The sequence below is a fragment of the Papio anubis genome, chromosome 1 (genome assembly GCF_008728515.1).
Source record: "Papio anubis isolate 15944 chromosome 1, Panubis1.0, whole genome shotgun sequence".
Classification (NCBI taxonomy): Eukaryota; Metazoa; Chordata; class Mammalia; order Primates; family Cercopithecidae; genus Papio; species Papio anubis.
In genome coordinates this window covers 149,520,293-149,539,715 of record NC_044976.1, presented here as the reverse complement: position 1 = coordinate 149,539,715, position 19,423 = coordinate 149,520,293, and the positions used below count along the sequence as shown (strand labels likewise).

Sequence of the window (19,423 nt, the reverse complement as noted above, 5' to 3'; positions counted from 1 at the left end):
CGCCCAGGTGTCCAGTACCTCGCAACGATTGGACGAGCTCAACTCCTCGCCTCCCCCGGGGCTCCCTCGCCCATCAATCACACTGCTTGCTCGCCACCCGACCTTTGCTGCGCCCCCTTTCAGTGGCATAACACCTGGCGCTCTTTCGCGCCCCAGCCCTCCGGCGCCCCACCAATCGCTTCAGTTCCTCACTGGCTAGCAGAGAGGAGAGCGAAGGGAAGGGCGCTCAATTTTGCTCTCTGAACGCACCCTCTCAAATTTCCCGGTCTTCTCGCAGATGGCCCGGAGAGCAATGACAGCCTGGAGCAGTCGCGCATGAGCGCAAAAGTGCCAGCTGGCGGAGGGGCGCTTCCCCTCCCTCCCAAGAGATTTGCCACATTTGTTGTGACGCAGGGGCACCCCGCTCGCCTTCTTCACTTACGATTGGCTGTGGCCAAAGCCCGTCACACAGCCCGCCCCACTCCTCTGCCTCAAGAGGCCGCACCTCACGCCGTCGCTGCCGCTTAGCCGTGCGATTGGCTAACAAGACTGGCATGCTTTCCCGCCCCCTCCCCCGCCGCCGCACCGAGAGGCGGGCGGGACTCCGCGGAAGTTGTCAGTCAAACTCCTCCCTCCCCACCCCTCGCGAGGCCCCTCCCCGGGCCGCGCGCCCTAGCGCGCGCACACGCGCACACACTCCCCGCTCGCCTGTACCAACCACCTTCTCAAGTTGTAGCGGTCGCTCGCCGGGGGTTCTCCGTGGGCGGCCGACGGGCGCGTGGGGGAGGGGGTTCGGGCCGCCCAGCGCGGCAAGGAGGAGTGTGTGCACGCACAGGGCCGGGGCTACGGGGCAGCGCCCCGGGCGATGAGGGGCCGGCGCTGACCGGGAAGAGTGGGCACAGCGGCAGTGGCTCCGAGGGGACCCGCGATGGCAGCGCCCCGGGAGGAGGCTCCAGGCAGGGCGGGCTACGCCGGCAGCGGCCACTGAGGTGCTGGCCGACCGGCTGGCTGGCGACCGGGGCAGAAGCAACGAGAGGCGCGCTTGGCGCCCGCACCCCCGTGCCCTCGCCTCAGTTGTCTAAACTTCGGGCTCTCTTCCACCCGCCCTGCGCGCCCGGAGTCAACAACTTCTTCACCCCCCTCCGCCCCCGCCCTTCCCTCCGTCAGCCCCGGGAGCTCGCCGCGCGCCGGGGACCAGGAACCTCCGGCGCTGAGATGTGGCCGTGAGGCGTTGGCGGGCGGCGAGGAGAAGCTCCGCGGCGTCCCGGGGCCGGAGGGCCGTGGGGCCGGGGCGCAGGGGCGCGAGCACCCCGCGCCTCTCCCCCGCCTCCTCCTGCCGTCTCCGCCGCTGCCCGTGCCTTGCAAGCAGCAGCCGGAGCTGCCAAGCGCCAGGGCCGCGGAGATGTCGTCGTCGTCGCCGCCGGCGGGGGCTGCCAGCGCCGCCATCTCGGCCTCGGAGAAAGTGGACGGCTTCACCCGGAAATCGGTCCGCAAGGCGCAGAGGCAGAAGCGCTCCCAGGGCTCGTCGCAGTTTCGCAGCCAGGGCAGCCAGGCAGAGCTGCACCCGCTGCCCCAGCTCAAAGGTAACCTCCGAGGGCGCAGCCCCGGGAGCGAGCGCAGCGCTGGCAACGCTTGCCTCTGCGCAAGCAGAGCCATTTCCTTCTGGGCTTCTCTCAGCTGGGACTCCTAGTGTGTGAGCCGAGTTCCCCACGATGCCTTGGCGTCCCCTCACCCCCTCCTCCTTATTCAAACAGGTTTTCTGTGAAGTCTTGGCTCTTTCCTTCTAATTCTCACCTGAACTCTTTCCATCCTAGAGGAGGCCAACACCCCTCCCCACCTGCGCGCTTGCTTAACCTGCACTTCCTATTTTGCGTCCCGCGAGGTAGAGCCCTTCACTCTTCTTCCAGGTTTGCCCTTTCCCGGTCTTGCTTTAACAACCGCACGAACCTTCCCTGACCTTCACTTTCCCGAGTGTTAGCTCCTCTGTTCAGCCACTTTTAGCTAGTCCTTTACTTTTACAGTTATAAAGCCGTGTGCACCCACCCTCTTCTCAACTCCACTTCCCATTGATTGCCCCTAAGAGTCATCAAACCAGGAATCCGAATGCAAACATCGGCGAAGAGTTAGCTGGCCTTTGGATGTATTTATAAAGAAAAAGCCTAAAAATTTGACCAGTGTAGTATCTTATTCACTGGATCGTTAGGTTTAAATGGTATCCTGTAGCTCAAAGAACAGAAATATTTAAAATATTCTGTTGTCTGAGATGATACACACGGTCTATTTGGAAATATAAAGAAGTAGGTAGTGTTGCTTTGCAATCGAATGGGAACTTAGTTTGCCAGGCAGTGATTCCAGGGACTTTGTAGGTTTGTACAGGAATTCAAATTGGTATCCGTGCCTAATGCCTTGCAGGAGAACTTGGCACTCTTTTTGGCTCACTTTTCGCACTAGGTTTAGAGGATTTTCGATGTTATTTCCTGGTGTTCTAGTTTATTCTTTGTGTATTACTCAGTATGTTTAATAATGTCCTTGTATTTTATGAGATAGAAATGATGGAACAAGATGATAATGCTCTTACATTTTTAAATAAAATTTGCAACCTGACGGAGATCCATATCATCAGATGTTCAGATTTTTCAATTCATTTGAAAAAGCTGCAGCATCTCCTTCAAGGCCAGTCTGGTTCTCATTTGTCTTTGGGCCTGTGAATCCAGCCTTAGTTTGGCAAGGAGTCTAAAGAAAACCCAGATCAAATCACAGCTGACCTACAACAGCTCCAGAACCCTATTGAGACCCTACCTTTCCCTGACTCTTGGAGTGGTTCTAAATCATGACATCTCACCGTTAAAATCAAACTGGCTTTTGAAAAGAGGTTTAGAGATATGATTAGTCTGTGTTATCGAATTTATCATTTGATTGCTCTTTAGCATACAAAAATTGTTAAAATTTACATAGCAAAATGGTAGACTGTAATGATAGGCATTGCCAAGACTTTAATTCTTGAATGATGTCATAGCTATAAAAGAATATCGTCTTTGCTATTCATAGATTTTAAATTTTACACTTATTTAAAATATCATAGTTTTTTTACACTACTGATTTTTTTTCCTCATTAAATTGTCAAACTATGTAGTTTAAAGGTTTCGTGCTAGGGTTATTTCATAGTTATTTAATTTGCTTTTTAGTAAGATATTCTAGTTTCTTAGTATTGTACTTCTTAATAGTATACTTTAATAAAAATAATTGAATATTAAACATTTGGTTGTTTTCAGGCCAGGAGATGCAGCTTTGATACGTTTTGCTTTTTTTTTTTTATTTTGCTTTTTTTAATTTAATTTAATTTTATTTTATTTTTTTGAGACGGAGTTTCACTCTTGTTGCCTGGGCTGGAGTGCAATGGCACGATCTCGGCTCATTGCAACCTGCGCCTCCCGGATTCAAACAATTCTCCTGCCTCAGCCTCCCAACTAATCCCAACTAGCTGGGATTACAGGCATGGGCCACCACGGCCCTCTAATTTTGTATTCTTAGTAGAGATGAGGTTTCACCATGTTGGTCAGGCTGGTCTCCAACTCCTGACCTCAGGTGATCGGGCCACCTCAGCCTTCCAAAGTGTTGGGATTACAGGCGTGAGCCAACGCGCCTGGCCACATTTTACTTTTAAAAACCTGGCAAAAATATGGATAGAGTCAGTAATCATCTAAGTTATATGATGTAGGGTTCAACAGGTTGAAGGTGCCATATAGTATTTGGTCACTAGTAAAGAAAAAAGTAAATTGGAACTTTAATTGTAGATATTTGCATGAAAATACAGTATTCATCATAAGGAAAATTATGTATTCAGGATAAATTTATGCAAATTTAATTGAGGAAATAAGACCCTTACTTGGATTACAAACTAATAAGAACAACTTCTTTTACTCCAGATGCCAAAATGCTTGAAAGTGATTTAAAAAAAAAAAAAAAAAAGACATTCAATTGCTTCAATTGGAACTTTGGCAGTGTACTTGATACCACAGTGTTGTGTTTTTTCTGCGAGTGGTAGTTTTTTCCATTTGTGGCCTTCACAAAACCAGTGGAAAGCCCTTTAGTATGTGTATGAAAGAGAATTTTCTTCCTCGTCTGAAATACCATCTTACTGTGGAGTGATTCAGATATCCATGGACTCCAAGATCTTTTAAGTGTTTATACCAGCCTGCTTGTGTTACACTTTGACCACATGCATCTGAACTGGAAAAGTGCCAACTAGTTTTCCTCAAAGCATAGTAAGGATTAACAAAATAATCCAACTTTTTCACCTGTAAGAAGTATTTGTGCAAAATCATTTGGTAAGTGGGTTGTAGGATTTTAATGGCAACAATGTTCAGAATAAATTGTTCTATAATTGAAAGTATTTAATAAACAAGCCTTGTTAAAAGGCTTTTCAGTCTGTTTAACCTATTTTGTTTAAGATTCTGGAAGGACTGGTTTGGTAAAGTAGTTGATGCCTTACATTTATATTAATGCCTTACATTCATATAACATTTTAGCATTTTAAAATTATTTTACCTTAAACATTTTCTTAAATTATAGAACAGTATTGTTCATACCAAGTGAAACAATCCAAAGATGTGTAACCCTTAATACCTGTGTATCTCCTGCTTTTTCACACCTATTAAGGGTAATACTGTTATTTGATAATCCGTGGCTCAATGTATTTTTACAAACATCCTATTCGTTGGGTCATCCCTGAACTTTTTGCAAGATCAGTAGTCCCGTTTTATTGATGAGAAAGGTGAGGCCTAAAAAGAAGTTTTCTGGCCTGTGATTACTTATCTGGATGATGTTGCAACTGACACTGGGACCTAGGTTAAACGATTTCAGTATTTGTGCTGTTAACTGTTTTACGTAAATTTGAAGCAGTGTGATAGAGTTGGGTCTTTGGGGTTAGTCCTGGGTCAAAGGTAAATTTTTAATCTTTCTAAGTCGTTTTCCTTATCTATAAAATGGGGATAATACCTTCAATCTCCCCAGGTCTGTGGGGATTAAGGGAAATAATTTAAGTACCTAAAAATAGGCAAAGAATGTTAGTTCCCATTCTCTTAAATATTTGAAAATCCAGATTAAAAATATCTTTAAATGAAGGATTATTAATAGGATTACTTACTTAAATGGTAAACTTTCCTAGTGTATTTAAAGTGTGATTTTATTTATAATCAGTTTTCAGATATGATTTATGTGAAGTGCAGCTGTAACATCTTTCAGCATGAGTGTAGAAATGGAACTAGGATTAAGTCAGACTCTTTAAAATATTAAAAGCTGTGGTAAGATTTTTTTACCAAGCGAAGAAATCCGACTAACCAGTAGAATTGTATAGATATGCAGTCCTCATAGGAGACAGCCAGGAAATAAATAGCAAGATCAAGCTGAAACTGGCTTTGAGATTGAAATCCCCTTCAGAAGAGATAAAACTTTCCCCAGTAGCACTCAGATTCTTTGTTGGTTCTTTCTTAACAACTGGGTCCCACTGGAGGTATTGAGGCCAGTAATAGTGGTGTTGATTGCAGTGCTTCCTTACCTTTAGGGAGTAAAATGTGTGTGTTTTCTAGAGTAGGTGATCTAAGGTAATTGTGGAACAAGAACACTGACATTATCTTAAGTTCTATAGCTAAACCTTTTCGTGGAGAGAAAATAGTACTACTCACTCAACTTTTAAGGTTTATAGATCTTCTCAAAGTTACTGTCATTCCATCTAAACACAATTGGGATACAATTAGAGGAGAGTTCAGATTCATCTGAAGATGTTAAGAAAATTGTTTACAAAGGGAAATAACATTTTAGTCATTTTAGGACTATTTTCTGAGATATCTCTTCTGGAAGATTTATTTTTAAAAAACTTAAAACATTTTTAGGATATATTTAAGAGAAATTGCTAAATAAAGTGTTCACTGCTAGTCGTCACATACAGGAAAAACTTTCCTATTTAAACCTATTTTAACATCTTTAGAATTCCTGTTTAGGATCATCTCTTCCTTCCCTCCATTTTATTATCTTATCGAATTGTTAATTATGGATTATTTTATGAAGTGTCTAACTGAATAAAGTGCTAATCCAATAAAATGTATTTGGCAAAATAATGTAACCATTGTAGTATGTTACTGTCATGTAAACAGTAGATTTAAGTTGTCTTCCTGCATGAGTGATGACTCATTCCTTTTAGCTTCAGTTTAGCCATTTTCACCTGCAAGAATAACATTTTTCTCTTGATAAAATTACAAAGATGAATTAGTCTTTAAGGAGTTACTGCTGCTTTGGATTTCAAAGACAGGTTTACTAACAAAAATAACACATTTAGATTTTTGTGCTTCATTTTTAAAAGTTAGCTTTTTGTAAAAAGCTGGAGATAAAGACTAGTTTGTTTTTATGTGTTTAGCACTGTGGTTCCCAATACTGGCTATACCTGGAGAGGGGTTTTTTTTTTATTTTTTAATTTTTCTTTCAGACTGAGTTCTCGCTCTGTTCCCAGGCTGGAGTGCAGTGGCACGATCTCTCAGCTCACTGCCACTTCTGCCTCCCAGGTTCAAGCAATTCTCTTGCATGCACCACCATGCCCAGCTACTTTCTGTATTTTTAGTAGAGATGGGGGTTTCGCCATGGCTGATCAGGCTGGTTTCAAACTCCTGACGCCAGGTGTTCTGCCTGCCTTGGCCTCCCAAAGTGCTGGGATTACAGGTGTGAACCACTGCACCTGGCCTATACCTGGAGAGTTTAAAACAAAACAAAACAAAAAATCAATACCTAGGCACATCCCCAAGAGACTGTAAATTAATTGGCCTAAGGTAAAATCCACTTACAGTATTTTTAAAAGTTCCCAGGGTGATTCTGACGTGCAGCCAGGATTGAGAATCACTGGGTTAGCATTGTCTTTCTATTGATTTAATTCATTAATTGAGACTTCGTCCTTTTCTCTCTGATACTCATGGTTCATTACCCAGCCTATTAACATTTCCTGCCCTGGCTTCACCTCCTGCTATTTACATTTCACTCTCTTAACTTTGCTGCCCCCTATGGCTTATTAAGTACTTTCCTGAAGGGGAGATAGTGCCATTAGATTCTGGAGTTTTAGGTATGATGGGATGATTCTGTTGGTTTGTTGTCATTACCATAATTAAAGCCCAACTATTATTTGATGTAAGGTCAGTTTTGTTTTCTCTGTGATTTTTGGAGCTGGCAGTAAAACTGAGAACATATGATACAGGTTTGCTTAATTTTAATCCCATCGTTCAGGATAATAAGTAATGATTTCAACCACTTTGGGATGTAAAAACTAGTTTCCTCTGTATGCTCACAACACTGTTCTGTTTCTTGAAGATCTAGACCTGATACTACTGTTGTATGTGTTAAATACAAGATATTGAACAAAGGAACTATTCTTCAACTTTACTTCATTTTGGTCATGCCTTATTTTTATTTCACATCAAGAAATGTTTTTCTCCAGAGTGTTTTGCGTGTCTATCTTCTAACTTAATCTTGACCACAGCTTTTTATCGAAGGTAGGGCAGTGAGAACTCAGGGCTGCTTATATTTCATATTCCTGTTTTGTCTTTGTCTTTTCTGATAACCAGTTTGAATGATACTTGTGTTAGTTGATTTGTTGTTTGGGTGGGTGTTCAGCTGTTGTGTTGTGATGCTCTCTCTCCAGAATGAGATGGTGAATTTTTCCATGAAAGCAGAAGTTATTATCTGTTTTTTCAAATCCTGTTAAGGTACCAAATACAGTATTTTGTGCACAATGTGGTCATAGAGACAGAATCACGGTTTTGATGAAGAAATTATCTGTTGGTTTTCTTCTAGTCACCCCTTCTCCTTTGTTGATTGTGCTGCTTTTAGTGATGTTTGGTGCTGTCTACCAGAGATTGATTCTCTTCTGTTTTGTTTTTTGGTTTTCTGTATTTTCTTGAAACAGGGTCTTGCTCTATCACCCAGGCTGGAGTATAGTGGCACAATTATAACTCACTGCAGCCTCAAACTTCTGGGATCAAGCAATTCTCCCAAGTAGCTAGGACTACAGGTGTGTGCTGCCACACCCAGCTGTTTTTTATTTTTATTCTTGTACAGACAGGTTCTCGCTATGTTACCCTGACTGGTCTTGAACTCCTGACTTCATGTGATCCTTCGTCTTTGGCTTCCCAAAAGCTGGGATTACAGGTGTGAATCACTGCCTCACCCAGTTTTTTGGTTTTAATATATTTATGCCTAAAACTGATCCAGGATTATTTAAAACAGGGGTATCCAAGGGAGAGAATACAGTCATGGGTTCTTAGTTTCTGTTTTTGGTTGTGCCAGTAAAGCCCCTTCCTTATCCCTCTTTTCTGCTTATCACTAGAGACAGAAACTAAAAACTGTGTCTTCAGGATGCTAAAAGCCTAAAACAAAATGAAACAGAACAACAACAACAAAATAAGGTGGGTTGGACAAGCTTGATTTAAAGTAAATGAATTCTGGGTCCTTAATATCTTGGCAGTAAATAGTAAATGTAGGTTTAAAACAAAAGATTATTTGTATTTTGCCAATGAACAGTATGAGTGACATGTAACATTATTGAGTGATTTGTTGCTGTGAAAGTTACTGTATAAAATGTGTGAGGAAAAGTAATACTGGGTTGACTCCTAGAGGTGGACATGTGTATATAAAATAACTGAAACAATTTGTTTGCAGTAATTTCTAAGTTTGAGATGCAATCTTTTTTTATAAGGATGTCCTTGAAGGGAGGTAAAAGGAACAGATTTGAAATATATAATTACTTTTAGTGTATTATTATGTAACAAGGAATCTAAATGCTTTGCTGAAGGAGTTGTACATGACAGACTGGGATTATGCAAAATAAACTCTACTTCTCTGAGCAGGATGTTGACTAATAAGCAGTTTCAAGCCTCGTTTTTATATCTGTCTTTTTGAACTGTTACCTGAAGGGTTTTATTTATGTGGGCCTTTTAAGTGAGTAATGAAGAAGTTTAGAAATCCCGTAATTTTGATTGGGTTTCCTGAAGAAACATACTGGGATTTTTTTTTTTTTTTTTGGTGAGGGTAGTCTAACTTGGATACTGAAGGCAAGGGATTTCTTGGAAACACACTCCTCCTACTGGAATGGTGATGCTAATTGCAGCTACTATAACCTGACTGTGTGTTATATCTAGTTGAGCTTTCCAGTGCTGAATGGGATCTCAGAAGTCATTCTGGTTTAGCCTCCCTTGGGGATTGATTTCACTCTTGTTATTCTAATAAATATCTTGCCATTTCATCAGAGAAGTTTTCTTTAAGGTAGGGAGGAAAGTATCAAATCTAAAATTGTGTATTTTTTCAGCAGAACGCAGATTTTAAAAAATTGTATATTTTGTCTAATTGGTTTTGCCTTCGTTTCACATTGTATCAAGGATATTCCATAATTATAGCTATTACCATAAGTCAATGATTGTTTGAACTCATTGTTAATCCCCTGCCTCTAAATTGATAAAAGTGAAAAAGGTGAGACAGTTTTTGTTATAACTCTTGAATTTTGATTAGCAAAACTGAGTAGATTTTTAAAACAACTTTTCAGACAGGCTTTTCTAAAGAAAAATATCTATTGAAGTTAAAAGTAAAATAAGACATAACTTCTGTAGGAATATGTTTCTGATTTTATTAAAACAAACGACAACAACAACAACAACAAAGTTGCCCTACCATTTTTCTTTAAATTGACCAGAGGCAAAAGATTTTGTTTGCTGTGAAATTAGACACACTTTATTTTCAAAAATCTAGTACTGAAATGTTTTCCTTTCTTTGGTTTTCCATAGTGCATAAAATTTTGGTGAACCACTGCAGAGATTAAAGCTTAGTAAAGTGAATAAAATTATGAATACTTTTTCTTTTCAAATTTAACGTCTTTAGGAGTTTATAGTTGGTGGCGAATACAGACTTGTAAGCAGGCAGTTTCAAGTAATGTGATAAGTGTCATGATAAGAATAAGCTCTAAAATGTTAAGGGAGTAGGTGAAGGACTCAGTCCTGTTTTGGTGTGGTAGGGGAGAGATCAGGGCAAGTTTCCTGGAGAAAGTGACAGATAAACTGCCATCTAAAAGGCCAGAAGGTGTTAAGCCAAGATAGATGGGCTAAGAGGTCCACCCAAAAGACAATATGTGAAGACCCAGAGGTAATTCAGCGTAGTATATTTTGGGAATTACCAGCGGTTTACATAGCTGTGATCTAGAATATAGGTTACATTCTATATCTCTATGTGATACATTCTATATCACTAGAGAAGTGGAACAACATTTAGGGTCTAGTGCATAGTCTTGTTGCTATGTTGAAGAATGGATGTAGGCACTTTATTGCATTTATACCTTACAGTACCATGAAGAGTGTATTGGGAAATGAGAGTGAGTAACACTAGTGAGGATACTGACACGGTAATTCAGACAAGAGATAAAGGTGCTTGTCCAAGTGGGGATGGGGTGGTATCACAGGCAAAATCTGGTGAGAGGGAACAATCATCGATGATACATTTCTAACTTGGGCAACTGGATGTATGATAGCAGTTGAAAGGGAAAAAGGGGGGAGACAATAGATTTGGGAGGAGAAGATAATGGTTATTTTTTGGACAGGTCGAGTGTCCATGGGAAATTGAAGTGAAGCTGCCTAGTAGGAAGGTGGATTATTTGGATATGAAGCAATGTGCTAGAGAGGTAATTTGAGAGTCTTTGGCTTATACGTGGCATTTGAAGCACTTGAAGTAGAAATGACTGCCCACTGAAAATGGATAGAATGAGAAGACGCCAAGGAATACCAACATTGAGATAATGGGTAAGGGGAAAAGGTACAACCAAGAGCCAAGAGAGACAGCTGGAGTGGAGGCCACAGAAGACAGGAGAGAGTGGAGACGAGGCTGTCAGGGGAAGAGAGTCTTTACAAACTGGAGGATGGATGGGGAAAGTAGTAACAGTGGATAACTGTGGACAAGCCCAATGAGAACTGAAAAGTTTCCATGGGTTTGTTAGTCTTTAGGCAACATTGGTGACATGAGAGGCGTTTGGAGGACTGATAACGTGAAATGAGATTTGTGTAAGGTGGATAGTGAGTGGAACTTGTAAAAGCTGAATGAGTAAGTATGGACAACTCTTTCAGAAAGTTTGGCAGTTAAAAATTACTATCTCTACTGGGTAGAGAATGCATTGTAGCAGAACAAGATTTTTAGGAGGACAAGTTACGAGATTAATAAGCCAGGTAAGACATTACGTGACTTGGGCTAGGGTAGTAGCCCAAGATAGAGACAGAAAGATGCATTTGAGATATATCTTAAATAGGACCTTGTTAATGAATTGTTTGGGAGGAGATGGAAGGGCAGAGGTGTAGGAGTCAAGGATGACTCTCTCAGATGCTTTAGCTTGGACACCTGGGTAGATAGGAATGTGTCCCACCAGCGAGAAAGGAGTACACTGGAGGGGGAACCAGGTATAGAGGGAAAATCCAGAGTTGTATTTTGGAAATTTTAAAATTGAGATGCCATTTAGAAACCCAGTTGTAAATATAAAATAGACCACTGCATATGTGAATCAAAGAGTGCCCATTTGGTAATTTCTATGACTTGTAAACATATATATATAAATATATAAATAATATAAAGAATATAGTTAATGTTTCTTTATGTATAGTCTTTAACTGTATTCTTTAATGGCCTGCCAAGACTTTCAGATTTGCTTATAAGAAGGCACTGATAGTTTGGGTTGCTGGCCACATAGTCTCCTGGCCAAATTGGGATTATCTATTCCCTACTCAATAGAACGTCTTCTGTGTACACTGCATGAGAAGATGTCATTGTTATGTGCATGAAGAAGATCACAAAATCTTGCTGGGACAAGTTGCATGAATTACTTAAAGTGCCTGCTTTTTGTGTTTAGACTATAAGTGCTTTGAGACCCAAGAGCCATATCTTCCTACAGAGCATTTAGATAGTCAGTGCTGTTTTATATTTATTGAATGAAAGAATGAAGCAAAAGCTGTTAAATTGATTGAAAGAAAAACATTTTATATCATAAAATAATTTACAATTTTAGGATGATTTATAACTGAGTAATGTTTACCTGCAACACTAAACTGGTTAGCATTTTATAGATGAAAACACCAAAACCTAGGTAGGTTATATTCTTGCGCCCGTCATGTGTGACTTGCTCTTCTCAGTTGGTTGCTGATTCCTCTGCTAAATGGAAGATGTTTGTTGCCTGGACTGAAGCAAAGTTTAGTACCTTATTTCCTTAGAGTGCAACTGATAAATATTTATAATTGAGAACCTTATCAAGAGAAATTTTTTTTTTTTTTTTTTTTGAGACCGAGTCTCACTCTGTCGCCCAGGCTGGAGTGTAGTGGCACAATCTCTGCTCACTGCAACCTCTGCCTCCCGGGTTCAAGTGATTCTCCTGCCTCAGCCTCCCGAGTAGCTGGGATTACAGGCACCTGCCACCACGCCTCCCTAATTTTTTTTGGTATTTTTAGTAGAGACAGGGTTTCACTATGTTGGCCAGCCTGGTCTTAAACTCCTGACCTCGTGATCCACCCACCCTGGCCTCCCAAAGTGCTGGGTTACAGGTGTGAGCCACGGCACCCAGCCAGTACGTTTCTTTCTGATAACTTGAGATGAGATTTGCGTAAGGTGAGTAGAAATTGTAAAAGCTGAATGAGTAAGTCTTTAGACTATAGTCTTTAGTCTAACTAAAGACTAAGACTAAGTCTATAGACTATAGTCTTTAGACCTTTAGACTATAGGTGCTGGGCAAGTAAGCCAGTATTGAATGTAGATTTTTCTAAGACCCGTTAAAGCAAGGGATTTTTGTTTCTTAAATTCTTCTGATATAAAAATGCTTCATTGATCTTCTTTGAGGTCTTCTTTTTAGCACTGTCCTCTCTCTCCTTTTTAGGTAACCTACAGTTTTTCTCAAAAATATATGAGAGCATTTGTTTTATGAATGAGTACTGAGAAATAAGATGAAGTGAATTGTTAATCATTCAGCACATTTGTGTCACAGATTTTGGAGTCACCACTCAAAGTTATAATGATCTGTAATTAACTTGAAGAAATTATTGTAGATTATCAAGAACTGATTAGAATCTACTTATTTTTGCCTCTTTTGGAAATGGTCGGCATATTCTGGTCCCCTTTTACAGAAAGTTTTTGAAAACTTTTTAAAATACTCTTCCACGTTAGCATAGTACTATCTTTCTGATCATTTCTTCTCAATTTGAGAGAGGAAAAAAGTTAGGTAAAGATAACAGAGACTTGGAAATAAAAGTCAATTGGGTTAATCTACCACTTGACTGATTTTATTCTTCCACTAAAACTTCCAGACAAGCTGAAATTAAAGTTAGATATCATCTCCTCAAATAGTTTTCCACATGCATTTGTGCTTCCAGTGAATGAACCAACCTAATTTTGAATCCAGAGTGAACATAAAGTAGCAAATATAACAATGAAGTGCTTTTAAGATGCATTTATTTCCCACAGTCATATTGCCTTCATAAGACTTTTTTTTTTTTTTTGGTCTTTTTTTCCGAGACAGGGTCTTGCTCTGTCCCCCAGGCTGGAGTGCAGTGATTTGATCTCCGCTCACTGCAACCTCCACATCCTGGGTTCAAGCAGTTCTTCTGCCTCAGCCTCCCGAGTAGCTGGGATTACAGGCTCCTGCCACCACAACCGGCTAATTTTTGTATTTTAGTAGATACAGGGTTTTGCCATTTTGGCCATACTGGTCTCGAACCCCTGACCTCAAGTGATCCGCCTGCCTCTGCCTCCTAAAGTGCAGGGATTACAGGTGTGAGCCACTGCACCCGGCCCATAAGAAATTTTGATTATTCATGTAGGAAAGGTAAAAATAACTCAGCCTTCACCTAGCTGCCGTGTATCTAGTCATTGGTTTTGGTACTTCATCTGTTTTGATAATCTATTTTTAATTTGGATCACCTGGATATTCTCTGTATATTTTTAAGAACTAATTTGTTTAAGATCTAGAGAAGTAACTTCTATAGAACAGAAATGACTATTTTAGGTTATAATACAATACTTGCTGTGAGTCATAAGCGAATCTCAGTTTTCATGGTTTTCTAAAATAAACTCATTTAAAGAATATGTAATGGGAAGTGTCATATTTTAAACTACCCCATTATGTATTATTTTTGTAAAAACGTATAGACTCACTGTTAAAACAACTCAAAGGAGAATCTTACAATGGTAGAAAGTAAAAATTCCCACCCAGAGGAAATCTCTTTTAAATTTTTGAGCATCTTCTCATATTTACCCATGAGTGGGATCATACTGTGTGTATTGTTCAATAGCCTATTATTTTCTGTTAATAGAATATTACAAATAGCAAATTTCTGAATGAAAAATATTAGAATCAATTTAGAATTGTTTGTGAATAAAGTTTTTATTTCTGGAAATACTGAACCAGCTCATTTGAAACCTTGGTTATAAGTTTCTTATGTTTAAAGGAAAGGAAATAATTTCTAAGAGTACTAGTATTTAATTTCATGGAGATTATGTGTGAATCTCTTGGAAAATCCAATTTAAAGAATGTGCCGTTTTAAAATACGTTTGTAATACTTTATGTAATTTTCAGGGTTCTTGGATTTCCCCACCACCACCATCCCAAAGCCCATCTATGCTGATGGTAGAAGGAAGTGGGACATCTGTAGAGCTTAGGTTCTGCTCTAGAGAATTGAACACCTTGTTTGTTTTTGTTTGTTTGTTTGAGACAGGGTCTCGCTCTGTCACCCAAGCTAGATTGCAGTGGTGCAATCTTCTCACTGCAACTTCTGCCTTCTGGGTTCAAGCAATTCTCCTACCTCAGCCTTCTGAGAAGCTGGGATTACAGGTGCGAGCCATCACGCCTGGCTGATTTTTGTATTTTTAGTAGAGACAGGGTTTCGCCATGTGGGCCAGTCTGGTCTCGAAATCCTGACCTCAAGTGATCTGCCCACATTGACCCCGCAAAGTGCTGGGATTACAGGCGTGATCCACCATGCCCAGCCCAGTTAATTTTTTGAAATAAAAAATAGCAGTAGTTGCAGATATACTTGCTTTTGAATGGTAATTGATTAAAGCGTGGAAATATTTATGTTCTTGAAAGTTTTAGTATTGTAGGGGTTTTCTTAAAATAATGCATACATTTATATATTAGAACATTATCAAACTGGTAGTGCGTATGTGTTCAAATTTCCTAAAATGTGATGTCTACAATTTTTTTCCCACCATTTTCAATTTTAATGAAATCACAGAACCTTAATAAGTCATATTTAGTCACAGTGCTGTGAATCATTTGTTAATAAACATTTCCATTGTTACTTTATAATAGCCTGCTCTCTAAAGTTTCAGATAAAAGCTGATTTTAGATTTTTAGTTATTAATGTTCTAGGGGTATTGCCAAAAAAAGCTACATGTCCTATATTCTGTGCCAGTTTCTTAAATTAGAATCTTGGATTGCATCCTCAGCGTGTCACTGTAGTGGTATTGCTGGGTTGCTATGATACAGTGCTTGTTCTATAATTTGTAGCATGAATCCTATATGAGATCTTACTTTAGATTTCAAGTATGTTAGCAGCAGTAATTAGGGATGTTTTCCTCTAAGGAAAATTATAGCTATAAAATTATTATTTGTTACAAATGATACCTGCTACTTCGAATTATTTATCATTAAATGTAGAGAATTAACAATGGACAACTTGAAATAACTTGGTTGTCACCTCAGAAGTTTATTTTATCACTGACTTAATGAAGATGGGCAAGAAAAGGAAGGCTTTATGATAATGAATATATTAAAATTTCAATGTTCTACTTGGTATTTGAAATCTTGAGAGAAATGAATAGAGATTAGGTTTTCTGGAAAGATGCATTTGAAACAGTACAAGCAAAACCGCATTACAGGGGGAAAACTACAAATTATCTTACTGTATGGTATTAAAAAAAAAAATTCGGTTAACTGTTCTTAAAACCAGCCCTCTGTGGTCATCTTAATAAGTTATTATTACTACCTCTTTTTCATTTTATGTGTTGGTTTTGGGATTTCATTTACATGTTCCTTGAAAATTTTTATTAATCTAATTTAGTATTATAAGTTATAGGCAGCATAAAGACAAAACTAGTGGATTCTATGTGTGTGTTGTATAGACATTGGTGGTGGAATGAAGTTTATGTGATTATTGGTCAGTGGCATTGCTGCAATTGATCTTTAAACTTTTACTGTCTCTCAGCAATGTTTTGGATATGTGATATGAAAGTATTTTAGAGACCAGAACTGGACTAAATTTTTTAAACAGCTCTATTGAGATATAATTCATATACCATGTAATTCCCCATTTAAAGTATACAATTCCATGGCTTTTAGTATATTCACAGACATGTGCAGCTACCACCACAGTCAATTTTAGAATAGTTTCATCATCTCAAAAAGAAATCTCATGCCCTTTAACTATCACCCCCTCTTCCTTTCGGGATTCCCTGAGCAACCATTAATTTACTTTCCGTCTCTAGATTTCCCTATTCTGGACATTTCATGTAAATGGAGTATTATAGTATGTGGTCTTTCATAATAGACTTCTTTCATTCACTTTGCATAATGTTTTCAAGGATTTATTCATGTTGTAGCATGTGTTAGGACTTCATTCCTTTTTATGGCTGAATAATATTCTGTCGTATGGTTATACCATGTTTTATTTATCCATTCCTCAGTTGATAGACATTTCAGTTCTTTCTACTGTTTGGTTGTGAATAATGCTGCTATGAACATTTGTATACAAGTTTTTGTGTGGACATATGTTTTCATTTCTCTTGAGTATACATGTGGGAGTGAAACTGCTTGGTCATAAGGTAATTCTGGGCTTAGTCACTTGAGAAATTGCCACAGTTTTTTCCATAGTGGCTGCACTATTTTACACTCCCACTTGTGGTATATGAGGGTTCTCATTGCTCCACATCCTTACCAGTACTTCTTATTTTGACTTTCTGATTATAGCCATCCTAATGAATGTGAAGTAGTATCTCCTCGTGGTTATGATTTGCATTTCCCTAATTACTAATGATGTCAAGTGTCTTTGAACATGCTTATTGGCCATTTGTATATCTTCCTTGGAGAAATGGCTCTTTAGATCCTTTGCCCACTTTTGAATTGTTATTTGTCTTTTTATCGAGTTGTAAAAATTCTTTATATATCCTGATATAAGTCCCTTGTGTCTTTTCACTTTCTTGGTGGTATCCTTTGAAGCACAAATGTTTTATATTTTGATTAAGTCTAAATTCTCTTTTTTCTTGTTACTCATGCTTTTGGAGTCATTTTCTAAGGATCCTTTCCCAAATATGAGGTTATGAAGATTTACCCCTATGTTTTCTTCTAAGAATTTTATAATTTTAACCTTTACATTTAGGTCTTTGGCCATTTTGAGTTAATTTTTATATAGAGTAAGACGTAAGGATTCAAATTCATTCTTTTGCATGTAGTTATCACATTTATCTCCGCACCACTTGTTGAAAATACTTCTTTCCCCATTAGATGGTCTTGGCCTTTTTGTTGAAAATTAGCAGATGGTTTTATTTCTGGATTCTCAGTTCTGTCCCATTGATCTATATGTCTGTTCTTGTGTCAGTACCACACTGTCTTGACTACTTGTTTTATGTAGTAAGTTTTGAAATGTGATAGTGTGAATCTTCCTACTTTGTTTTTCTTTTTCAGGATTGTTTTGGCTGTTATTGGGTTACTTATAATTGCAAAGGTTAGGTTTCCGATTTAAGATCTTTTGTTCTTTCTTATATAGACATTTACAGCTATATCTTTCTAAACACCCTTAAATTTTGGTTGTTATATCTTCATTTTCATTTGTCTTAATGTATGTTTTATTTTCTTTTAGGTTTCTTCTTTGACCCATTAGTTGTTTAAGAATCATTGAATTTCCAAATATTTTTAACTTCCCAAAAATGTTTTAACTTCTCTTTTTTAAGAGAAGGGGTTAACCAGGTGCGGTGGCTCACGCCTGTAATCCCAGCACTTCAGGAGGCCAAGGCAGGCGGATCACCTGAAGTCGGAAGTTCAAGACCAGCCTGACCAACATGGAGAAGCCCCGTCTCTACTAAAAATACAAAATTAGCTGGGGTGGTGGCACATGCCTGTAATCCCAGCTACTTGGGAGGCTGAGGCAGGAGAATCTCTTGAACCCGGGAGTTGGAGGTTGAGATGAGCCGAGATCACGCCATTACACTCCAGCCTGCACAACAAGAGCAAAACTCTGTCTCAAAAAAAAAAAGAGAGAGATGGGGTCTCACTATGTTGTCCAGGCTTGAGTGCAGTGACTGTTCACAGATGCTATAATAGTACGCTGTGGCCTCTTAACTCCTGGCCTCAAAGGGGGGGATCCTCATTGCCTCAGCCTCTCAAGTAACTGAGCCTATAGGTTCATGCTACCAAGCCCCGCCCCAGGTTTTTTTTTTTTTTTTTTTTTTTTTGAGATGGAGTCTCTGTTGCCCAGGCTGGAGTGCAGTGGCATGATCTTCTACCTCTATTTGGGATAACTATTCAATAATTTTTTTTTTTCTTTTTTTTTGAGATAAGAGTTTTGCTCTTGTTGCCCAGGCTAGAGTGCAATGGAGTGATCTCGGCTCACTGCAACCTCCATCTTCCAGGTTCAAGCGATTCTCCTGCCTCAGCCTCCTGAGTAGCTGGGACTGCAGGCACACGCCACCTTGCCTGGCTAATTTTTGTATTTTTAGTAGAGATGGGGTTTCACCATGTTGGCCAGGCTGGTCTCAATCTCCTGACCTCGTGAGCCACCCGCCCCTGCCTCCCTGAGTGCTGGGATTACAGGTGTGAGCCACCATGCCCCGCCCCCAATTTTTTAATGTTACTGATTTCTAGCTTTATTCCTTTGTGGTCAGAGAACATAGTTTGTATTTCTGTTCTTTTGAAATTTTTGAGGTTTTACTATCTGGGTGGTCTGGTCTGTCCTGGGGAATGTACCATATGCGCTTGAGAATATATATTCTCCTGTTGTTGGGTGGAGTGTTGTATAGTGAGTATAAATTCTATAGTGTTCCATAGACACCTGTTAGGTGTAGTTAATTTATGTATGTTCAAAGTTTTCTGTCTCTTCATTGATCTTCCACCTAATTGTTTTTTTTGTTTTGTTTTTTTTTTTTTGAGACGGAGTCTCGCTCTGTCGCCTGGGCTGGAGTGCAGTGGCCGGATCTCAGCTCACTGCAAGTTCCGCCTCCCGGGTTCACGCCATTCTCCGGCCTCAGCCTCCCGAGTAGCTGGGACTACAGGCGCCCGCCACCTCGCCTGGCTAGTTTTTTGTATTTCTTAGTAGAGACGGGGTTTCACCGTGTTAGCCAGGATGGTCTCGATCTCCTGACCTCGTGATCCACCCGTCTCGGCCTCCCAAAGTGCTGGGATTAC

General features: G+C 39.8%; 1 protein-coding gene across 4 annotated transcripts in view; it reads left to right on the top strand.

Annotated features, from left to right (window-relative positions):
• The first annotated feature begins 683 nt into the window (after positions 1 to 683).
• PPP2R5A (protein phosphatase 2 regulatory subunit B'alpha) overlaps positions 684 to 19,423 on the top strand; it is a 74,915-nt gene continuing 56,175 nt past the window's right edge. The window contains exon 1 of one of the 4 annotated variants that reach the window (XM_003918785.3): positions 684 to 1,562. In XM_003918785.3, the coding sequence (XP_003918834.1) occupies positions 1,382 to 1,562 (181 nt within the window). In that variant the 5' untranslated portion in view covers positions 684 to 1,381. Of the gene's footprint in view, positions 1,563 to 3,951; positions 4,308 to 9,633; positions 10,428 to 19,423 lie in introns of those variants that run through there. The other 3 variants (XM_009199023.4, XM_009199020.4, XM_009199021.4) reach the window with 3 other exon arrangements.